Source organism: Acipenser ruthenus, chromosome 15 (genome assembly GCF_902713425.1).
Source record: "Acipenser ruthenus chromosome 15, fAciRut3.2 maternal haplotype, whole genome shotgun sequence".
In the NCBI taxonomy this organism is placed as follows: Eukaryota; Metazoa; Chordata; class Actinopteri; order Acipenseriformes; family Acipenseridae; genus Acipenser; species Acipenser ruthenus.
Genome location: NC_081203.1, coordinates 26,985,442 through 27,010,823, shown reverse-complemented (window position 1 = coordinate 27,010,823; position 25,382 = coordinate 26,985,442). Strand labels below are relative to the sequence as shown.

Below are 25,382 nucleotides of genomic sequence, written 5' to 3'. Positions count from 1 at the left end.
TGTCATTTCATTTTATATTAAACCTGTGCTCATTCAAGCTTTGCTGGCATGTCTTTAATTGATATTATTCTCAGCAGTACTTACATTTGTCATATTCTCTAAAGAAAAAAAAAGGAAATTAGTTATAGCAAGATTCTTCTTAGATATCCGACATCATTCTATTAATATGTTTTGAAGAATATAGTTACATAAAAGATGATGGTTCATGACCTAAAATGTATCTTAAACATTGAAAATGAAAGCATATCACAACATACTTTCTCTTCTGTAAGCATTTCTTTCAAAGCATGTCACTGGCTGAAAAGCATGTCAGTCAGGCTAGGTGGTATAGTATTTAATATAAAAAGAAGGTAAACATGGATTATTTATTTAAAAGTATGAAATCATTAACTGCATCCGCTTTTTACGGTATTTATATATTTTAACAAATTAGTGTTAAAAGCGTAATTAAACAGACTGGTTTACAGTATTAAACTCCTTTTTTGTGGAAAGATTTTATTTTTCCTGTACTGATAAAAAATGTACCTACCACATGCTGTTGTGGAAGTGAATAATATGTAAATATTCATACTCCTCTAAAACAATGAATGCATAGACAGGAATTCCGATGAATAAACAAATAAATAAATAAATAATATTTCTCAGTATCCAGGGAAACCCAACACATTCACAGTTGGTTAGCCTTGAAATATACTTTCACAGCCATTTAAAAACTATGATGTGCCATATTTTCTCTAGTCTTTAACTCCTATTTATTTATTTATTTTTTAAAGGCAAAAAATATATATGTTAATGTTACAAAATGAGAAACAAACTTGAGATTGCTTAAATGACCTTGAATTGCTGTATTAGCATGAGTAAATTAAATTCTGGGGGTAATGTTTTGAAAATATGCCAATAAGCATAATATATATATATATATATATATATATATATATATATATATATATATATATATAATATTCATATTTAACAGCCTTGTTGCTTTCCTGTAAAACAAGTATGATGTTGTGTCTAAGGAAAAGGTAATTTCCTATGTAATGTTTTTAAAAACCCCAGCAGTACACTGCCTAGTTATTTTCCATAGACCTGACAGTTCTAGCCTCAAGACGAGAGAAAAATAAATAAATACAAAAAGGTTTCCTACTGTGTTATTGCAAGTCCAACGAGTTTCCACTAATCACTAATTAAAATACTGATTGCCTGTTGAATGAGATGTGTCATAATAGGCCACCATTGTGCTGAAAACAGTTTGGGCTGTCCTCACAGCTGGGTGGAATGGTATCCCGCTTCATCAATCGAAACGGAAAAACTTTCATTACATCTGCTTTGGCTAAAGAGCAATGCAGATTGCATTTGTGAACACTATACCCTTTAGCACTGGATAGGCAGACCACAGTAAACCTCAAGTATACAGTGAGAATACGGCTAGTTATGACCTCATGCATTGCTTTCCAGGAGTCTGAACTTATTATTATTTAGCAGACGCCTTTATCCAAGGCGACTTACAGAGACTAAGGTGTGTGAACTATGCATTAGCTGCAGAGTCACTTACAACAACGTCTCACCCGAAAGACGGAGCACAAGGAGGTTAAGTGACTTCCTCAAGGTCACACAGTGAGTCAGTGGCTGAGGTGGGATTTGAACTGGGGACCTCCTGGTTACATGCCCCTTTTTCTTTAACCACTGGACCACCCATCTCTGCTATGTTGAGAATGCTGTACAAAGCTTTTCACAGGAGAGCCGATTAGTTTTGTTTGAGTGTGGGGGCTGCAACCAATCAGGAAATTGTATGAAATAATGGTTGCCTCATCAGCGATTTCAGTGTTTATTAGCTTTTCTTTTCCACTAAAAAAGTTTTAAGTTTTCAATAAACTTCTCTTTTTACCATTTGCAGTAAAACAGTCAATTAAATAATAATTCCCTAATCTAATTATTAAACAGTTTCCCCAAATTAAATTATTAGGAAGAGTTGCAAAGAAGTCTTACAATGACTTTAATCACCTCCCTATTTAAATCATGTAGCACTTCCCTAATTAATTCCATTGAAATTAGTCTAATTAAATTTGTCGAATATAAACCAGCTGCACTAGCTTTCACATACACAGGCATACACAGCTCTTTTAATGCCATGTTATCCTTACTGTTTCTGTGAACAATGGCAATGCCAGGCTACGCAAATATATTTTAATTCAGCAGTTAATTACACATCATGTATCTGTAATTAACATGTAATGTATTGGCAAAAAAAATAACAATCTGACCTGCGAGTGGTGGAAAGCAACCTGTGTGGATGGATAAAACGTTTTCTGTCACATCACTGAGTATGTCTGCACAATTCATTGTCAGTGTCACCGTTTGTTAAAAAAATACATTTGAGTCCCCTTTATGTACCTTGTCTTTTCAAACCAAAACCAATTAAAAGTGCTCAGACAAAGATGCTTTCAAGAGACATTCCCCTCCTTTTCCACTACATTTTCCCATGACAGAATAGAAATTCCTTGACTTTAGAGTCACAGCTACAAAGAGAAGATTCTGTAGAAAATTGCTTTAACAAACATGCCAGGAGAGGGGTTTTGTTTCTGGAGGGCTGATCTTGATAATCTGCAGGAGTTCGAACAGTTGCTCCTCAGGTTTTCAGAATGAGGGCCACTTCACAAATAGGCTACAGCTGAGGACCACTTTTAACTGAAATGGCCATTGTTTTATGTGTTCTTAGAAAGAAAAAAAAAAGGCGTTTTCATTTCTGATGTCGCCATGGTTCTTTAGCAAGTTTTGTGCAAGGAATCTATAAAAATATGTAGGCCTCCCTGCTAATTTGGTATTAAAGTGTTATTGAACCCCCTGTGAATTTTATAACATTTTTTTTAAATACTGCAATATTCAAAACAGTCTATAGAATGCACTGTATACATATACAGTACATCGTGTCTGTTTCTTCTATTGTTGTTCATTATACTTTTAACCACTGGACCTGGCATTCAAAACACAGTAATATTGTACAACATGGAGACTTCACTATGATTGTGGAAAACTCAATTTCATAAAGATGTAAACTCTGTAAGTGTCTGGGAACTACCAACCATGCAGAACCAAAACTGTAGACTTTCCACAGTCTTATCTTTTACATAGCAGTGTTCATTTTATAATACAATTCTATAAATAAGATGAAATGCGCCTGCCAACAGTATGTCATGAATATAAAGGTTAAAAGAAACACATTCATTACATTACCCAGCCATTTCATGTTGTAGCAAAGGTCTAGCCATTCAATAAATTGTTTTCTTGCAAATTAGTTTATCTAGATGGGTTTTTGATTGAAGTAGTTTGCTTCACGTATATACTACTGCTCCTCATATTTGAGACTTTTTAAAAAAAATATTATTTGCATTTGAATGCAATATTGCACAAGTATTTTGTCTTATTATATTCATACATACTGTGCAGCCTTTCAGACAAATTGGAAGAAGCATTTTTATATTATTTTACTTAACACTGCCATTGAAGATGATTTTAATTAGCTAGTAGGGGTTTAGTTCAGCATGGCATTAAGTAAACACGTTTATATATATCATCAATATACACAGCCATAGTCGTTTTATTAATGTAATTGGTAAACCATGGATGCAATTAAAATGCTAAACTAACCTTCTACTTCTGTACTATACAGTATGCAGTATGCTTCATAAGGAATATGTAATGAACTTTACAAGTTGATTTCTAACCTCATTATCCCCAAATTTCCACATCCCCCCCAAAGCAAGTGACATTCAGGACCCCTGGCACTGCAGACAACAAGTAACTGGGTTGCCAGCTCCTCATAATACCCTCTATGTGGATTTAAAACAATATTTCAAACTTTGTATTAGCCTTGCAACACCATGTTGGCTCAATGCCGAGGTGGTATGTTTAAGTGAAAGACAGCATAAATTAAGTACTGTATGTGGATTTAAACAACAACAACAACAACAACAACAACAACAACCACCCTGGGAGGGGGAGATGAACTTCATTAAGCCACAATTAAGTTGCCAAGTCCCTCACTTCAGCCCTGTTTAGCATATGGCTTCATTTCAGTTTTTTCATTCTTCATTCGTATATATATTCGCACAAACCACCATCTCAGTCCGCTCCTCGCTGCAAGCCATTTTCCTGTTTTAGCCCTGCCCTGTTGTGCTACTCCTTGTTGGCATCACAATCCAAGCCTACAACAGTTTGAATTGGCTTGATCGAATGCCCATCTCTGTACTAACCCTAACATGATACTAAAACAAGCCAGTAACCGTAAACACTCAGCTGGAAACTACAATATCTACAGCTAACCTACCCTTAACACATTACAGTATAATTTATGAGCAAGATGTCAAGCAACACACAGTATCTGTATCAGATTTTGCATTAGCTGCACAACGGAATACAGAGGTTCTTCATACAATTGTATTCCGAAAGGCCTTTTACACACTACCTTCTCTTGCATTTTAAATAAATGTTAATCCATTTTACTCAACAGCTACGCAAGCTCAGGGCAGGTACAGTACCCCCGAAATCCTACGTGAGTTAAGACATTAATGGTTCTAACTATCTCAGTTTTTAATCAGTATGTAACAAGATCTCTAAGGAATGTGTAGGAACACATGGAACACAATGAATATCTGCATTTTTGAGAACAAACCTGGTAACCTCTCTCTATATATATAGATATATAGATATATAGATATATAGATATAGATATATCTCGGGTGACGCATCAGGAAAATGAAAATACGTGCTGGTTGAGACTTGGGATGAAGCCCACAAGGAAACCTATTTGAATAATGAATCCTCCCCCAACATAAATCTTTGAAATCATTTACCAGAATGCTGAGGTTGAGCACATGGTGTATGCGACAGCAGCTCTCTGTGAGGTTAAAAGCTTCTGTGCAGTTTTAAAATGTAGTAGAAATTGGTACTTTACCTACATTACAATCCACACCTTATCATATTTAATTACATACATCTAAAGTGTAAAACTAAACCAATGGAGATATCAGAGAAACAAAGACTACATCACTGCGACAATATTTTGAATATGTATATGCTGCAGTTTTCTTGCTAAAAACCAAATGCATTGCTATTTTGTTGTATATATACTGTACAAATGCTACTGTCAACAGCGGTAAGTGTGGTGCAAAAAAAAAAAATCAATCTGATTCAACTTGTGTCAGAAAATAATGAGAAAACATTTTTTGCTACCAGAAGATCAGGATTTTACTTTGCGTAAATAAGATTGCTATACTTTTTATTTTGTAAACATTAGCATACAAATTGCTTGAATAATATATTTCACAATATTTCCACTATGCTGTAGTAGTGCTATAGTCTGGCAAACTAGTGTATGAAAAACAAATAAATACAAAGGAATCAACTCCTCCTAATATTCTTTGATTTCTTCCTTTTCTTTGTCTTTGGATAAGAAATGCGCTTTTGTTCTTAAACCATTCATTGCTATTTTAAATATTGACTCAGTGACTAGGACATTGCTATGATCATAAAATATCCACAATACTGTGGTTAAAAAAATATTATGCATGGTGTTACAACTACGTACTATAAATGCTTCCAGAAGTCTATGGGTTGCTATGACAAAAATGAATAAAACGACATTTCTCAGATGTAATAACTCCTATCTAGACATATTTGCACAGGCACTGTAGGTGCTATAAAACAAGTCAACATTTAGGAGTTTAATACAGTCGAAAACAAATTAAACCTAAAACAAAATACCTAGCCAACATCCTTATTTCATTTTGTATAATGCATCTTTCAGAAGAAGACAAATATTAATAAATACCTTTTTCTATTTTTTTTTTTAAGTGCACTATTTGTAGTGCTGCCAGAAGCTCCCAAGCTGCACGCTGGCAGATCTTGAACTGTCTATTTGATTGCTCTTGCCTGAGGCATTAAGTTCAATCTACCATGTCGCACCTCAGTAACTCCATACAGACTAGAAAATTCTTACACTCAATTTACCCTGGGGATTTGTTAACTTTCACATACATTTAGTTGTGCAGTTGGCCAGCTCAAATTGATAAACTTGATGCTCAGTGTTTCGCCACCAGAATGTCTGATATTGCAAAGGTAAGACACACTCCCCCTCTTCCCCTTCCTCCAGCCTTGAATTTATACATAAGTTTCATTACAAAAATAACTGTGAAAGGCCTCACTTTATTAACTCACAGGAGAGTGCAGACATCTTTAGCTATACTGTGTTTGTCCCTCAAGCCCTCAATATTCATCTCCCTTGACAATAATGGGTTTCAATCCCAATGCTAAAATGATATAAGTAACTTTTAAATAAAAAATGTAAATTTCAACCAAACACTGAAAACAGAACGTGTGTAAGCTGCACAGAAAAATAAGTTATTTAAATGTAAATAAATAATGGCTTTATCATTTTTCTTTTTTAACAAAGTTGGGTTTTTATCTTTAAAATGGCTTGGCAATATCTCAGTCAATTATGTATTCGTAGCTAAAGGCGATAACATATAGTACAGGATTGCTAATGCTAACCTACAACCTGCCTGTGAGAATTAATGTGACCATGCTTTTGGCTTGAAGCGATATCACTATCAGCTTACGATGATTACTGCATGTCATTTGTCTTTTATATGACACTACCATATACTAACATTTCATTTTCTCCAGGCATTTTAAATCAGACTTCTTCTCTTTTCTTGGTCCATTGTCTTTGACCTATATCCACAAACCTTAGGCTGATGCTGTAGATGAAACATGAGAGTCATTGACCATGCTGCTCTCCTGGCACTTAACAATGTTTAAGTTATTTGTAACACAGCTATACCGCAGTTTTTAGAATATTACGCACACCCTTTTCCACATTTTAGAAGCATTATAGCACGCCATTCACGAGATGCACGTTTTATATGAGGCGTGCGGTATACATGTGTATAAGTCACAACCTATATGAATACTAACCCTTCAAGTCAATCCATTATTTAGTTTGTACAGCTTATTATTAAACCCTCAATAATGCTGAATTGAGAAACTCTAAAAGAAACTTAAATTCAGTGACAAATGTTTCAACGAAGTATTTTTCAACATATGCACAGGGTGCGGGTTCCACAAGATATGTAAAAGGAAACTGCTCCTTCACGAGCACAACGTACAGGGCACACCCAACGCCCAGGGCACACGCAACGTCCAGGGCACACGCAACAACCAGGGCACACGCAACGCCCAGGGCACACGCAACGTACACAGGAAACACGTTACATTCTGAAAATTACAGTATAAGGTGACATAAGACAAGCAAAGAAAAAGTATCCAAAACTGAAATACGTAGTTCAAGTTTTATAAGTGAAATAAATGGGATTTTAATCTCATTTTCATGTGGCAGATGCAGTATAGATAGACAGCTGCATATGTATTTTTCATTAAAGACCCAAATAGCCAAGAAACATTTTGTTAGCTATTGTAAGCCTCCAACAGGACCGATTACCACATTTCTGCATAACTATTGTATTGTGCATGTATTATGAAAAAAAACAGAAAATATCCATAACTTTAATGTATTGTGAAAAAGTTTTTTGACATTGCCTTTTTGGTTAAAAAATGTTTTTGTGCACAGGGGTAATGGAAGAGAAAGTGGAAGAGGTATGATTTTGTGAAAAGACGTTTTCATTCCTGACTGGCACGTTCTCAATAGCTGGTGCCCATACATGCTTCTCTCCTCCAGGCAAACCTTTCTGCACACAAACAGTGTAGCATTCATAACATATTTTCAGCTCTGCAGGACAGCTATACAGAAGAACCTCTCCCCCTTAATGACTTACACCAGTGAATAAACACATGCCTTATTCACTCCTCCACTCTCAAAGCTATGATACCGTATCTTCCTCAAAGCCATGAAGTTGAACAGCATCAAGTTGTATCATTGTGTCCAGTAAATCTATACTATAGATTTATAGGCAAACAAATCATCATACATCATGACTGACCCTCTGAGCACGAGAGAATTAGGAAATATCTTTTATTTAAAACATCAAAACAGACCTCATGTTTTGGCTCAGTTTTCCCCTCAGAAACTTAAATGCCTTTACACTTAAAGCCATTATTCATTTTTACATAACTTACATTTTTCTGGTAATCTTAAAATGTCTTTTTGTGACTTTCCATGCAATTCGCATAAGAACAAGCCTCTTGTAATAGGCAAGTCCATTTAATACCAAAGACTTTGACTATTATTAGTAGTAATTATCACACTTTCTATTTTCAATGGAGAAGTATTGAATTGTGTGGGTCAAACTACTATAGAGTACATACTGAGGTGCATACACTCCAACCACTAATATAATTTGTAAGACATTTAAGGACATCCAATATAAGCAATTATTGCATTTCACATAGATGACTTTGTATTTGAAATTCAAACATCTAAAAGTGAAATCCAGTCAATTTAAATAAACCGCATGATATAATTACTAAAAACCATTGCATGCATTTAATAAACAACAAAAAAAGATTTAACTTGTAACAATAATCATTTTACTGTAAATCAAATATGAACAAAAGTATTTTATTCAGAGCACCTCATTCATTTCCGTGTTGTGAGAGTTTGCAGTATGGGGTAGCAGTCTGCCAGCCTACTATGCCAAGACAGCAATGATTTACTACACTTCTTTTCAACACCTTTATTTTACAGCAAAGCACATGGGACAAACTTTATTTGAAAAAATAAGACATTTTTCCTTAGTACAACAGTATATTCTTTCAGCATTTCCATTCATTGTTTTCTGCCTTATGGCTAAAGCTAATAAATATGGTATATTTCTAAAAAATGAATCGCCAACTTATGAATGTGTTAGTAATACATAATAAAGATGCAAATATATAATACAGTGAGAACTACATTTTAAACTAACCCTACAAAACACATTTTAAAATATAAAATACAGTAGCATGTGGCAACACAGTTGCGCTGCAGTTTCGAGATCATTTGACTTCATATTTATCATAGTTATCATTTGACTTCATATTTAGAAATGCTGGCCTTGATTCAAATTCACAGCAGTTATAGAAACCAATGTTGCATGGCCTGATTCAGGTGGCAAGCATTAAATCTTTTTTTTTTTTTCTGTTGTCATGCAACAACAACTTTAATACAAATTAGCAGTGCCAAACTCAGCTTCCCCTGCTCAGGAGTCCTTGATTCTACTCACTGGTTTCTATTCACACTGTTTTCTCAGGAATTCTGCTCCTCCTAAACGTCGCACATGTAGGCGTGCAAAAAACGTCCTTTTTTTATATATAAACACAAGGTTCAGCAGCAGAATGGCTATGAACATGACTCTGTTCGAGTGTCATGAGCAGCTAAAGTCCAAAAAAAACAAGGTGAAAAAGTACAGTAACTGTAAAAAAAAAAAAAAAAAAAAAACAGCTATGTATTAAATGGGTTGTACTGTAGCACTATTATTGTTGTGTTTCCTAAAACTGGTTAAAATAACCAGATATCCTTAAATGACAGAGACCCTATACACACACACACAAAACCCTGTAAACCAGCTGGCTACAACATATGTATCATTTATTAATACATAGATATATCATTACCCTTAAAAAGTGTATAAAAGTGATCTACTGTACTTGCTGAACTTGTATAACAATCCCCTGATACATTGCCCAACATGGAAATAACAGCAATTTGTAAAGCACTTGGTGGCTGACAGCTACGCCATTGAAAATCACTGTATCCCTTTTCCATTTACAGCCACTGCCAATAGACCACCATTTATTTTTCCTGACCTCTCAAAACATTCAGGCTTTTTGTTTTAAACAGTTCTCAAATCCCTTTTCAAGAGCAAATGTTGGTGTTAACAGGTCCATCAGCTCAAGCTGTATCAATGTTAAGTTTCCCCTAAAGCCGCTGAATACTGGTTACTGAAACACTGCTTCGAGGCATTATGTTTCCTTGTTTGTAAGAGATCCATTATAAAACTGATCTGCTTTATTATCATTACTGATGACCTTATGAATGATAAAGACTGCTGAAATATACAGCAAAATTAAGGCAGTATATGACATTCATAATTATGGAATTCACAGCATTTACTTATTTCAATTGCAAGTCTATAGAAATGAATATGAAATAAACAGCCATTCAATTTGAATTTCTGCCACATAAAGTATTATAAGGGCATCATTTCATACCTTGTTATATAAAAAAATACATTTTTAGTAGCTTTGACATCACACTGAAAATAGCTGTTCGGCATTGAGTCAAGCAATGGGATTTGACCAATCGGATGTGTGTGATTGTTGTTCTATAATAGCCCTCATTATGGCTCATCAAATACCTTTTGTTGTCAATACAAGGAAAGAAAAAATGGTGTAAAAGGCACTCATAGAAACAAGGCACTCTAAATACACTGTCATTTGATGAAAGATGGACATTGGCAGTCAAGACGTAAGGGATGAGTCCACAGTATTTAAGGTCTGGAGTCGAGGTGCAGATATCATTGCATATCCCTTGATGGATCTGGTACATCCATCTTGCTCAAACTGCTTGCTCCAATCCATAAAACAGGCATTAATATAAAGCTATCACACAGCTAAGAATTTTCATTTTAACTGACAAGATACCCCATTCATCAAAGCAGGTTGTCTGTATACCATTGCAGGCAAAGTGAGCTCTGAAGGGTATGCAGGCAGGACATAGTCAATGGGGTATGCTTTTCAAATGAAAATTCTCTGTAACACCAGCAACCACAAGCTGCCAGTCTAACGGAAACTCTTTGTCTGTACTGCAGTTTCCTCACCGGATCAGGTAAGGCTGTGAATTCCTGCTATAACTGCTGTTGAGAGCTGTGATAAACAAACAGCTTGAGACCGTGAAGCTGCTTGTTCCTCGTGCAGTGAAATAAGAAGGTGTTTAACAAGTGAAAACCTAAAGCTTGTCTTTGTTTCTGAAATGCTGGTCCCAGTTTTAACATGTTGGTTTCATGGCAAGCCCTTGCGTTTTCTACTATAGTTTATTCTTGCTTTATACACATTACCAGATTCATTTGAATCAGTTACATTACTTTGTTTTTACTCTCAATTTCATCAGGTCTAAGGCTGCAAATTAAAAAAAAGATGTGCCATTTGCCTTAATAGTGAATAGTTTTGCCTGCTAATTTTCCCACTAGAATTTGCATGCAGTATTTTCAACACCTCTGCAACTGATAACTGACTTAAATAAACCTTTTGAATATTGTGCCCAGATAAAGTAAACATGTAGACTTCACAAGATCTCTTGTTGTTGCTTATGATGCATTATGATTGCTTATGAGGGCAGCAGTGTGGAGTAGTGGTTAGGGCTCTGGACTCTTGACCGGAGGTTTGTGGGTTCAGTCCTTGGTGGGGGACACTGCTGCTGTACCCTTGAGCAAGGTACTTTACCTAGATTGCTCCAGTAAAAACCCAACTGTATAAATGGGTAATTGTATGTAAAAATAATGTGTAAAAAATAATGTAATTGTATGTAAAAATAATGTGATATCTTTTAACAATTGTAAGTTGCCCTGGATAAGGCCGCCTGCTAAGAAATAAATAATAATAATAATAGTTTTATCAACGATAAACCTATTGGCATTTGAAAAATTATTTTAAGGAGGGCTCAGAAGATGAAAATGGATATAAAACACTTATTTTCTTGATCATAATGAATCATGCAAGATTTCAGTGATGATATTGTTAAAAAAGATGTGCACAGTATAAAAGAAGATTTATGAACGCACAGTAAGGAAAGAAGCATACTAGGGTTAGTCCTGCACAATATAATGCGTAGTTAAATGTTCTTCAGCATTTTTCTAGTGTCCATTACTTATTCAATGACGTGTGTCAGGATGGTGGCAATTTATGGTGTGAAAAAATAACTTGAGATATTTTAACTCAAAATAAAGAACAACTGACTAACTTCACTAGCAATGATTAGTTGGTCTCAGTAAACCTGTGGAGTTGTTGTTTCTCATGGTGCACACTCCCTAGCAGTTTAATGGATGCCAATGCCTGACGCTGGAAACAGTTCAAAGTAATGACCAGCATTACGTTGTTAAGGAATCCCCAATCATGATGGCTAAAATACAAAGAAGCAAGGGATTAAAACTCCTAAAAGCTGTTGTTTCACACAGACAAAGATGATGGAGTTAAAATCAATAACAGATAGACTCCAGGGTCTCCTAATGCAATGCATTTGATAAAGATGCTCTTTTATATTGTCTCTGGGTGCACACTTGCTTTGTGTGGGTGTCACCACCAAAACCATTGACAGTCAGGCCACCCGGTCAAAGACGTTTTGGTCTCAGACATTCAGGGACATTGCTGTACCTAAAACTAAAGGGCCTGGAGTCCTGTGGTATAGGGATAGGTGATATTGCTGCTTGTTTTGAATATCTACAGAACACAACACTGCTATTGTATTGAGGACTGGTCATTAATGTTCACAGGAAGGGCTTGGCAGAAACAGGATTAACATTGATATAATAATAAATGTCAAGAGGTCTCTAGCACTACTTCAATCTACTGCAGCGCACTGACAGAAGATACAGGAAAGGGGTTAAGGAGCCAGATGCCACAAACAAAGCCAGGTGGTGCGGTGATCTGCGTAACAGGCTAGAGTAGATGGCAATCCCATCCCTGCCCTTCTCTTCCCCTTCTAGATTTAGCACCACAGTGCCCATGTTTACACCAGAACCAAAACAGTTGCCATGTTCATCCTGCTTCTATTGTACAGCTCTTAGTACCACTATACTACTGTAAACATCACCGAGAATTTAAAGATGCTTTCTTCTTACTTTTTATAAAAACACTGTAGGGACAGTATGCAAAGCAAGAGAGCAACCTAATTCCTTTGGGTAAATCCTCAGCAGATACAGTAATTCCCCAAGTCTGCGACTGTAAGCATACCATAAGCACACAAATCCTAGTGATTCTATAAATTATTTTATTTTATTTATTTATTTATTTTTATACGGTAACAAGTACTGTGCAATACTGTTTTGCAGGATTTTTCAAGAATGCTGGGCTTGTTACTAGTGTAATGTAGAATGCAATCATACTAAAAACTGTGATTCACAGTCAGCACTCCCCACATTTATACAGTGATCGGCAATTAGCTGCCTCTGAGTAACATGCTCAGTGATATTGTTTATTTAGCACCCTAATTATAATCTGCTATTTCCAAATGCAAGTCAGAAATGAGGCAGTATGTTTAATGTACAGGTTTAAATGTACCCATCTTATTCTTTAATATGGCTTTTGAGAAAACTGTGCATGAAATAACACCGACTGCAGCAACGCAAACTTCCCCACAAAGCTCAACCAATGCGCTTTTAACCTTAGAGAATACTATACCCTGGTTAAGCACTTCTAAAACTCTCTTCCAAATAAAGACAATTTACTTAATAAGCCCCACCCTTAAGAAGACAGAGAAAATAAGTTTTGGATGGGACGTGATTGTTATCAGAACAAGTTTTCGCTCTGACAGCAAGCTGTACTTACTGCTCAGTGGGGCCAGGATAAACCATAGCTGGATCTTTGTTGAGCATGTTACAGCACTAAATTACAACGTATCAACAACATGTCTGTGGTTTTCCCAGGATTACCCATAAGAATAAGTAGTTGCAAACCAGGGGAATTCTCTGGCGATTCTCTGTTGCTGTGAAATGCTCTAAAAATCCAGCTGTCGCTTATCTTAATACTGAAGCGAAAGTAATTTAATCTCAAATACTTTACAGTGTTTTTTTTTTTTTGTATGGCCATACCCAAACATAATTGCACATCGAGTTGTACAATTTCAAAAGCAGTTTTATTTGGATTATCATTGCCAGTGTTAAGATATGTAGATCAGAAGGGGAAAGATTAATGACTACTGATGACTACGCTTCAAAATACAGTTTGCATACCAGCATGACTAAAATGTGTACTGTACTGCTTAGTGCATCTTTATTGACACCTCTCAAGAAGCATTTGATATGGAAAATAAAACATGAGGGAAATGTAGTCAGAGGTAAAGTGACCCCCCCCCCCCCCATAAGAAAAACTCCCTATGTTCACACATGCTGACCCTCACATCTGATCAGGGATCTCAACACATACCTCCATAAATCTGTGATTTTTCTTTTTTTATTCCAACACTTGAAATGCTAACTTAGGGGCCCAAATAGATTATATTAGCCAACTATATGCATTGCTTAGCTTTTCGTTTTCAGGAGTGAAAGAATTTCTGCAAATAAAGAAGTTTTTGTAGTAGTTTTTGTAATAACTTCAGTTACCCACCTGAATTCACAAATCCATGGAAACCTCCTGGACTTTATTCAGCTTCACTTTATTTTAACATCTGAAAGAATCTTCATTTTCTACTTTTATCATCTTATCCTGACAATGTAGAAGCATTAAGCTGTGAAAAACACATGACCAATAACAATAATCTTATATCAGACATGTTTTTTTTTGTGATGCAGATAGAACAAACAATTTTTGAAACCATAAACAATTCAAGTTAATCAGTTGACAGAGTAACCCTAATTAACTCACTGTCTTTGGAATTGCCTGTATATTCTACAGTAGAATGTTAAATTAAACTCGTCCCATTTTATACAATTTGTATAAATGCTTAAATATCTGCAACAAGTATAATGAACAAATCAGCTACATTATATCAGCCTTACAGTATACACTGGTAAGCAAGGCTGCCCCACTTCCAAATTATTGAAAGATCTAATAAAAGGATTTACTGGTACAATGAGAAAATGGCTACGAGTATAAATCCACAAGTATAAAAGTACTAATCACAGCAGAAGGTATATTAAAATTCCCAATCAGTGTGTGTGTGTGTATATATATATATATATATATATATATATATATCCCATAATATTATTGATAAAAAGGAAGCTGCAGATTATTTATCCTATTTGACAGAACATATCTTGAGCATCATTAGTTTAACCACAATTTAGAAAATGATTCTACACTGAAGAGTCTGATAGAGTTTCACTCTTCCATAAATTTTAGCACCTCAGCATTTTTAAATTCAGTTAATGCTTATATAGCATTAATGTATTTTTTTTTCTATTTGAAAGTCTTTAGGATGTATTTAAATGAGAGATTTAGTTAATGAGTTTGGGCAAACTCTGGAACAGTCTTTCAAGTATTAATTTCTCATTAATTTTCAGAATTACCCACAGAGTTGTGACAGCTGTCATGGACTTTAGACTTCAATTAACTATATACTTTATATATGTGTTTGTTTTTAACTGACCATAAATTGAAGACTTTACATTTTAGTTCAAACTTTGTATTTGTAGACTTCACTCAAGAACAAGAAAGTTTAATTATTTTCATGCTTTTCTGTTTCTACTAATATAGTTTTACCACCAGATATGTCCAAATCACTAGCATGTAACAAAATGTATAATGTCACAAACTAACATCTTTTAAATATTTCATTCTTATGTTGAAATCAAAAAGTGGATACATTGCATACATTTTCCTTCATTGCAGCTCATTGTTTTTGCAATTATTTTGTTATTATCTATAAACATCCCTTCTGTTTTTATTGTTTCATTCTCAAGTGTTCACATATCACAGCCATAAGTATTTCATTACTGGTTTATCTGTCCAGAGGCTTGTGAAGCAGTAACAATTAACCCTCCCTTCACAGTGATTGATATAGGCTTTGCTTTCAATTTGTTCCACTACACAGATCATGAAATTCTGAATGCGCCCATCCTTATTGACCTACACTTTCAAAAGCGAGGCTACAATGAGATGAAAGTAATTATTAAAAGGGAAGAAAGCTACACAGCCATGAAACAAAGTCTTTAAAGATCTTTAAGATGACCTTCTAGCAAAATCTGTACTGTTTCAAGTTGGTGTGAAGAAAAAGGAAGGTAAAAAGCAACCTCCAGATTTCAATAGAATGTAATGAAACATTTCAAGTTAATATAATGCTATATATTATATTGCTCATCTACTGTATGCCACCAAACAAGATAGCATCTAAGCAATAAATGGTTTGGGCAAAGGAGATTATTCTTTGTACCTTTCTTTAAGATGTCAGTATTATTCTGTAATACACTGTATGGGGAAAAAAAGGAAAATGTCTTACAAAAATGTGTTCTAACAATCCAGGACAAAATAGCGGGATGTAAATTCAGGACAGACTAGATAAAGAAAGAAAAAAAAAATCCACTCAAATCACATCAGCATACCACACTCCCCTGGGTGACTTTTACAGTGATATATGACCTTTCGCTATAGATTAATCTTCTGTGGAACACTACATATCTTCTGCCTTGGAAGCCATCTTTTCTTAGTACTTAACCACTAAATATCATCAAAGCCATGTACAGTAGCAGCATTGAGATACTGGCTGGCACCACCAGCTAGCACCTTTAGCTTTACATCAGGACAAGGTTATTACTTTCAGAGAATGCAGATCAGCCATCTTGGTAACAGGAATTAACTTGCAAAGCCACATCCCACTGGTTGAATTTGTGCATATCAATGATTCATCAAGTATTGTGCAATAAGTACATGAGTATATACTCAAAACAGAAATAGGTGACAAAATGCCATTCTGTATTACTAGAGCTATGTGTCAGGTATTGCAGGCAACGACTGCTTCCCATGACCACGGCACTGATTCCTAGCACTTGCAAGCTAGTGCACTTACCCGTTAAAGTATCTTGACAGTGCCAGCATCCAGGCTGGGATCTGACACAGCGAGTTAAATGTGTTAAGCTTCCAGCCTGAAATGTGCCAGATACTTGGAACATTCTCTTTTTGAAAGAAGGCTGAATCTCCAATGATTGATCTCTGCAGGACTTACATGACTGCCAGAACACACTGTTTTGGGCATGCAGCCTTTTAGTTTTTATGACCACTTAACCAAACCTCATGCCTGGCATATAATAGTAAAAAAAAGTAGTCAAAATAAAAAAAAGGTGTTCCAAATAATAATTACACTTAAAGAACTATTTCTTGCCATCCATCCTGTATAAAGCAGTAAGAAAACTCCTGGAGGTTCTAACTGATATTGTAGAAATTCTTGAGTGGTTACAGGTTTAGATGAATAGCAAGTCAATCAACGCTCTGAAGGAATTCTCCGTTTCCTATTGTCTTGCTGTGCCGTCGATTGGTTTGGGTAGTGGCAGCTGGTAAAGGTCATGCTTTCCTTTGTGAGCTTCCAAAAACGGCTCATTGCCAAACTGTTAAATTATGAATAAACTATGAACAAAAGAATGCAGATACAGCACTGACAAGATAATCCATGCAAATTTATCTATGACAAATTCAGTTGGATTAACAAATTACATTTACACAGAGCAATGGAAATCTAAGGGTGGAGGGGAGCAAGAGTTGGATCTAAGATTGTCCTTAACTTTGTTTTTTGTTAGTTCATGAACACTTCAGATAACAGTTAATGTTTAGTGTTATTAGCAAAACCATAAAGCACAGTTTTGCTGTAGTGCACTTACAAAACTGGCCGTGTTATTTGTCCTCTTTTCTTGCCATTTTATAATTTCCATTGTGTGAACCTTGATTTACCAAGAAGATTAAGATACATTCTAAATGTGTTTTAACATGGTAAAGGCTGTCAAATCAGTAATTTGAGATGTGAGAATACTGATTTATAAGCTATGCCACAATACCGTCAAGCTTTGAAATTATTTAAACAATAAGAAGAAGGACATGAAAAAAAACTGATCGTGAATCATTAAATAACTGTAATTATGACTGGATTTGATTTTCATTTGTCAAACTAATTTAGTTTGATTCGCCATAAGAATCACGGTGGGCTGAAGAGATCTGACCTTTTTCAACTTCATTTGCTTTGAGAGCATTGTTTTACTTGTGTTTGTGCCATCTCTTGTTTCAATCTTTCCCACGACACCTTCAACATATTATAATTGTGTGTATTTCGGATATAATGTAGGCATGGGTATTCCTTTCTGTCTAAGCCTGCTATACATTGAAGCTGGCATCTAACATTAAAAGAAATGGGAGGAGTAAACTAAAAAGCTAGATTTCTTCACAAATGAATACGCACACTGTGCAAATTTTGTATTCTACTCTTAAACTTTACAATATATTTTGACAGGTGCAAATTACAGGTGTAACTATGTTTCAATTAGAATTGAATTCTACTGAATGTCACATTTAAAAAAAGCTTGCATGTGTGTTAAGTTCAGGTTTCTAGTCTTATCTTGGTACAGTATTTAGTCTAAAGCAGATACACTATCACCACTGCTTGTGAGCACACACGACACAATAAGCCTAAATACTGCCCAGTACGAGGCACTCCTAGATTACATCTCGCTTCAGGAATGCTTTATCATAAATAATTAGGGAGCGAAAAGTTCATGTGGCAGGCATAACATTCAGTTAAGAGAGTGACAGTCAGGCTGTCTTGCATATAAACTCATATAATTAAATATAATTTAATATATTATTTTTAAAAAATTATAATAAAAATCATACAATAAAGCTACCTAGGAGTCAATCCAATGTCCTGTATTTTTGCCCTCAAGTCTGACCATATGTCAAATCAATTTCATGCATGTTTAACAAAGTTTGGAACATAGCACTCTTAAGTATCTAGAGGGGTTGTAAAAGTGCCTCAACTTGAAATGTTATGAATGTAAATGTAAAAGGTTTGATGACTGTGCGCAGTGCAAGGCAGTCAAGATGGGTTCTGTGCGGTGTTTGATCAGGCTGGCGGGTAGGGGGGGTGCAGGAGGGAACACCTTGTTGGTAAATGCTAGATTAGGGGGTTAGCAGGAAGATCATCAGATCGCTCATGACGCTCAAGGACAGGCTTTTTAACAAACAGCAGGATCAGCAAGGCATTGGCTACTTCTGCATGTCCTTGTTGTACTTTAAGTCATAAAAGGCTGAACAAGATTCTCCAAAAAAAGGGGAAAATTGAACAAATATATTTGCCTATACAAAAGGAAAACATACTGTGTACTATAGTGTAAATATCTGAGTAAATAGCTCCATGAATTCCACCCAGTGATATCAAATCAGTGTCTTATAGCAGGACATTAAACTATAAAAATGTACATTGATGTTGTCTTCTACAATAAAACAAAATGACTAAAATCAGCTCTTGTAAAAGCCTTAATGCAGACCTGCAACCGTCCCTTTAAATATCTTCCAGGATGCATCCTATTCTCGTGTCTTCTGACCTTCACTAAAACAGTGTCCGACCTTCACTGCAGCTGTGCAAAAATGATGATGTTTTTTTAAAATGTATCATTCTACTGTAATCAGAAAATGTAATGTGTAAACCAAGCCTAATTCAGTGTCTGCTCAAAAAAAAAAAAAAAAAGCCATGTCTGTTGTGCTAAGGAGTCTCAGGATATAAGAGCTATTCTGATTCATACTTATAAAAAACAGTGCTGTTTGAATGCAATGATTTTCAAATATTACAGGGAAGACGGTGGAGGATATCTCTTTAATAAGTCCCATTATAACAGTTGGCAATACAACTATAAGATCTAATATCCTTTCTGCAGGCTCAATGATATGTCCATGCATTACTGTTCTTGCTGACAGTCTGTTGCCTTGGAAATATTTCATTATTTCAGTTTTTTTCCATTTGTAGACCCCTGGCCTTGTGATATGAAGGCCACTCTATTTCATATTTCTCGATTACCATTTTAGCAATCTCAGAGAACTATTTATATATAAAAAAAAGAGTGTTAGACAATGAACAGTACCATTTATTTCTGCTGTGTCCGTTTTGTGCTTCGGACCAAATTATAAGAAAGTGTACTAGTGTGCTTTCAGACCAAAGTTTGTGCCTTTTAAAACTTGTATGACTGTATATACTTTGAAAGCTTGTTAATCCTGACGACCTTACATTTTAAAATGTCATCTAACGATTAAAAAAGTTAATCATTAAGGGTTAAAAATCAATAAGATATTTGGATCGCTACAGCACCGGTACTAAATATACTAAATATCTCTGAGTGCCTTCAGGTTGCAATTGTTTTAATATGTGTACCAGAATCTAGACATTTAATAATAATGACATTTCAAAAGCAGATGCTCAGGCTGTTGCTTTAACAAACAACATTTTATATAGCCTACAGCTATGTTGAAAGGAAAAAATAGGGTGAAGGCTGGAATACTTTGCAGTAAGTCAAAAGATCAGGCACAACTGCACATCTGATATGCTGCACACAGACTGGGTTACTGGTCAGGGAAGAAGAGCTGTGATGCTTTTAATAACACATGCAATATATCACTAGAAAGCTATGTTCAGCTATCTTAAAACAGAGACACTGCAAATCAAAACTAACTTTTTTTCATGCTTAATAGTCACAGGTGTAACTCTCTTCTTGAAATACAGTTTACTCCTATCAGCTTTTCATAAAACCACTAAACTAATATCAAATTAAACAGGCTCAGTTGGCACTTTTGTGTGCCCTTAGGGTACAAGATTGCTATTAGGACACAAGGCCAAGTTTGTGGTTACCCATTGCTCTGATCCTCGGCCAGTGCCATTTCTCTTTAAATTAATTCTCCTCCTACTTCCCACAGTGAAGCATTACTCAGATCCCACCTTTAGGATGGCAGCGCCTCAGCCAAACAAGAAGATGCTATAAAGGAGCATTAAATTAAATATATCCTCCTACAATTTCAATCAGAATTTCAGACCAAGTGTTATTTAGTTCAACTCTCAAGTGGAGCAGAATAACAAATAACACACTCTGATTTACCTTCTCCGAATGCCAAATGGAGACAGGTGATAAAGAAAGCACTCATGCACAGGCTATGAAGTTTCTCCTCGAAATTAATTCCATCTTCAAGATTTCTATCTCTGAGAAATTCCCAGAATGGCACACAAATATGCTCCTGCCAGAGAGATTACTGAAGACTGACTTAGCATAAACATTTTCTATTGATGCTGTTGTAAATGCTCTGGGGGGGAAAAAAAAGGGAAGTATATGTTCTGAACAGGCACTTGGCAGGTTTCATAATGATCCTGCACAAGTCAAGTATAATGTATAAAATAAAAAAAATTAAATAAAATTAAAAAGGTGTTGATGCTAGAACTCTATTAATAAAGAGCACTTTCCATGCTACATTTTGAGAACAATGAAAAATTGCACAATTTTTAGTTTGCAGCACAGTTTATAGCACAAAAAATAATAAATGTATACAGTATTTGTATAGTACATATGATTTAAAATTATCATGTGTATTTCATTAACTTAAAGATTTAGGTTACAAGTTGAAAGATTACAAAGGAGAACAAATCATTAACAAAATACATTTTAGAAGCGTACACTGTGATTTCATAGCATGTAAAGTTTCCTATAGTCAATACAATACCCGTCATAGCTCAGGTAGGTAGAAGAATTAACCAGAAAAGCTAGTTTCATTATTAACACACGAGCACACACTTCACCCCCCTCTCCTCCCCTCCCCACAACCAAATATCAATTACTTCTACTAAAATGTATCTCTCTTGTTTGGAATTGCTTTTGTATTTTTAAATCCAGATGCAGCCAACATAATGTTTCAAACATGACAGCAGAAATATCACCCTCATATTGTCCCACAGCAGTAAATTATCACTGTATAAACAATGTATTATGGCTTAGTGTGTGTGCCTCAGAATCATATTTTTTTTCTATTCAAGGTCAACTTAAATCACATCAGGTTTCATGATGTAATTTAGTTTGTAACCATGAATTCACAACTTTGCTTTTGGTCTTATAGACATCCTTTGCAGATAATACATTTATATTTAAAAAATATAAATAAATAGATAAATAAATAAATAAATAAATAAATAAATAACCTCCCATAGCTGTAAATACTGTATATTGGGAACAACAACACTGCATATTTGATTGTTGATTAATAAATTATATCATTATATAAAACAAACAAAATGTTACTGTTATCAATTCACACAGGTACCTCCATAAACACCACCGATTTTGAAAACTATTTAAAACATATCAATTCAACAAAAAGAACAATCAATATGTAACAAATAATAGAAGCGTTTTCGCCACTTAATTGCTACCTGTGAATTAAGCATGCTCTGCACTAAGAAGTTCTAACTGGTTACAGGTTTTATGCTAATTACTCCAGAGCTTGAGAAGTCCCGTTACTCTGCAAACTATCTCGTCTGGCCTAGCTGCACTTGAATTGCTATGAAGTGCAATGCTACAGCGATGTCTCTTCTGCATAGCATTACAGGCCTGCCTCAGACACTCGTGGACCATACAAACAATACCAAAAAGTGACTGCATTATTGGGCAGTTGCGTTTGACTGTGCATTTGTCAATGCGTTAAAGTGTTCTCTCTGCACTGAAATACACTCGCTATACCCGTTACCCTAGCGTTTAGGTCCCAAATCTCAGACGCACTCTAGCAGCCAAGGCAACACAGAAACTTCTAACTGATACTCAAAGTAGGTATCTGCAACCAAAATCTCTTAGCGCGGCACCAAAGCAACAACGTTAATAATAACAAAACCACAAAATAAGCAGCCGATCGTTACCGTTCTCGTCTTGAAGGATCTTGCTGAAAGCTAGGCTTGGTGGGCGCCATCTTCCTGATGTTTTTTTTTATTTTATTTTTTTTTATTTATTACTTTTTTTCTTTAGATTTATTTTGACCTAGTCGAAGGTACCGAAAGCAATGCAATCTGCAGACTATGAGTATTTAAACAAAGCCATAGCGTTTTTTTTCTGGTCCAGTCTTGTTTCTGGCTCCACGCACTGTCGTTCATGAGCGAGAAGAAAGGAGGAAAAACCCCCGAGATCAGGCTCCAAAGGCATGCCAAGAAAAGTGAAAGGAAACCGGGGGGACGCTTCTGAAATACGGCAGCACTCGCATGGCAGTAGCCTTCAGATGAGACAGTGGAATAATTAATATCTATACGGGAGCATCATTGCATTTTTTCCGCACGAGCCCCCAGTCTCCGGTGCTGTGTGAAAAGGCTTTTCTGTTTCTGTGTTTTTCTGTGCATTTTCCAGCTTTTCCTGCCTGGCTCTCAGTGAAAAAGAACACATTTTCTCTCCTACCGGCGCAACAACGCCACTGAGTTGTAGTTGGAGACAGTTTTCATTTTCTACATATATGATACACAAAACTTCCACGGCATTTGTGGTCAGCGGATGCAACATAAAGGCTTTTTTGTGTGTGTGTGTGTGTGTGTGTGTGTGTGTGTGTGTGTGTTTTCTTCCAGAAACCAATTCATCTCACCTGCGTCCACTGAATGCAAACAATAATCACTTATTCCAGCGCATGTGCATGGATATAAGCTAACAAATATTCGAAGGAAACTCATTATTAAAACAGTACACTAAATACAACATGTTGGACCTTAAAACAAATATAACACAAGTATCGTACAATCTTGTTTCATACACCTGTTATTAGTTACCGGGTAATACGCATTTTTATAAGATCACACACACACACACGTTTAGAAATATTATCTTTTTTTTTTTTTTTTTTAAATGGCAAAACATTATAATACTAATTCAGTAATTCCATCTATCCACAGAATCATTTATAACATCAATGCAATTAACTCCTAATTAAAGTAAATGTTTTAATTTGAAATTTAATACAAAAAAAAGACAACTGTTATTCTTTACCGATGCTATCACGTTGAACTTTTTTATTATTATGATGGGAATCCTTTAGAATGAAATGTATATGCCTGTTGTGATGGAGCACCAAATACTTTCATGTGTCACACCACACTGGTATTACAACTAGGCTATTTTCAGTAACAGTCTTTCGAAGAGCAGTGACACTATAAACTATGGGTTGCATATGATTCAAAATACAGGTAAAGAAATATAAAAGCAACAGGAAACAACAAGAATTCCTAGTTATGTCAGTCTGTTATGTTATGCATAAAGAAAAGGAACACGGGGGTGTTTTGAACTGTTAAAAACTTCAGAAAGTACCACATAATGGTGTGAATGTTACAAGGTACTTGAAACGTACTGTAAACCAAATGTTTAAGAATTCATCAAACAGCCTTTGTAACAGATTGTAAACATATTTTAGCATGTGTTTAAAATCTGTATAAGATACATTTAATTCTTAAAATGTGGGAAAACTTTATTAAGAAACTTAAAACGACGAAGCGTTTGTAGAAATCCAGAATCAAATTGCGCCAAAAAGCCGTTTATTTTGTGCATATCATGTTCTTTGTAAATCCAAATTACTTCTTTAATTGATTTCACAACAGATTTAACTCTCAATTATTTATTACATCTGCAGCAATAACTAAAAATACTGTAGGATGTATTGCTTTTACTTATATTTCAAGACCCTGAGAGGAGATGTATGTATCAATGAATTCTTATTGTTAAACAATAATTGAACAGACTTTCTTTGAATTTTTGTTTTGTTATAATGTCAGACCCGTTTTCAGAAATATATTTACAGGCTATATAGGATACTATTGCAACATCTCAGCTTTATTTTGTGGTAATCTGCAGACTGACCTTTTGTGGCCCTGACATCAGTAACACTGGAAAAACTTTTTTTTTTCCTTTTAACAAGAAAGGATAGACATTTTGTGTAATTCAGTAAACTGATATAATTTTTGATGCAGAGATGATATTGTATAATCCAATCAATATATACAAATATGGGGTTTAAAGTGTTAAAAATATAACAATAAATGTTTAATTCATAACTGTAAAACACTCAACCCTAACATTAAGCACAGTAATAACAAAATACACTAGAACATCATGTCAGTCTTTTTTTTCTGAAGACAGGGAAGAACGTATTCGAAACTTATCCCAACAAATTTTACTACTTTATTTTAGCATTACTACAAGTGCTTTTTTTAAAGAACTTTCAGAAAAGCTGTTCATTGAAGTGTTAGCAAAATCTATGACCAGTTCTGAACTTTTAGTCCTTACATATGTACAGTTAGATTGAACTTAGTCTATGTTTAGTCTGTATGTACATTTATTTTAATGTATTATGCTGTAGTACATTTCACAAACTTGCTTACATCGCTAGAGACATGACGTGTCTTATTTGAAATGGAACTCCAAATCGAAGTATTTCACCGAAAGAATACACCTAGTGAGTAGTGTAAATGAAAGATTCTCATGTGAAACGTATAGGTGTTTATTAATGTGATATTCAAGTACTTTGAGACTGAGATCATTAAGATGCAAGCTAATCTTCGTTTTTAAATTAAATATATAATGATTTGTTTGGTTATTTTTTAGTAAATAAAACAAAGATGCATGTTACCCTGTCTTATGAAAAAAAAAAACCATAATAAACTTTTTTTTTTTTTTTTTTTTTTTTACAATACAATAAGTGGA

The 25,382-nt window shown here is 35.0% G+C and overlaps 1 protein-coding gene across 4 annotated transcripts in view; it reads right to left on the bottom strand.

The window, feature by feature from the left end:
- The window catches only part of LOC117422277 (neuronal PAS domain-containing protein 3), a 237,578-nt gene that overhangs the window by 210,416 nt on the left and 1,780 nt on the right, over nucleotides 1–25,382 (bottom strand). For 2 of the 4 annotated variants that reach the window (XM_058987673.1, XM_058987675.1), the window contains exon 1: nucleotides 22,571–25,312. The exons of the other annotated variants lie outside the window; for them this stretch is intronic. In XM_058987673.1, the coding sequence (XP_058843656.1) occupies nucleotides 22,571–22,620 (50 nt within the window). In that variant the 5' untranslated portion in view covers nucleotides 22,621–25,312. Of the gene's footprint in view, nucleotides 1–22,570; nucleotides 25,313–25,382 lie in introns of those variants that run through there. 4 annotated transcript variants of the gene reach the window in all.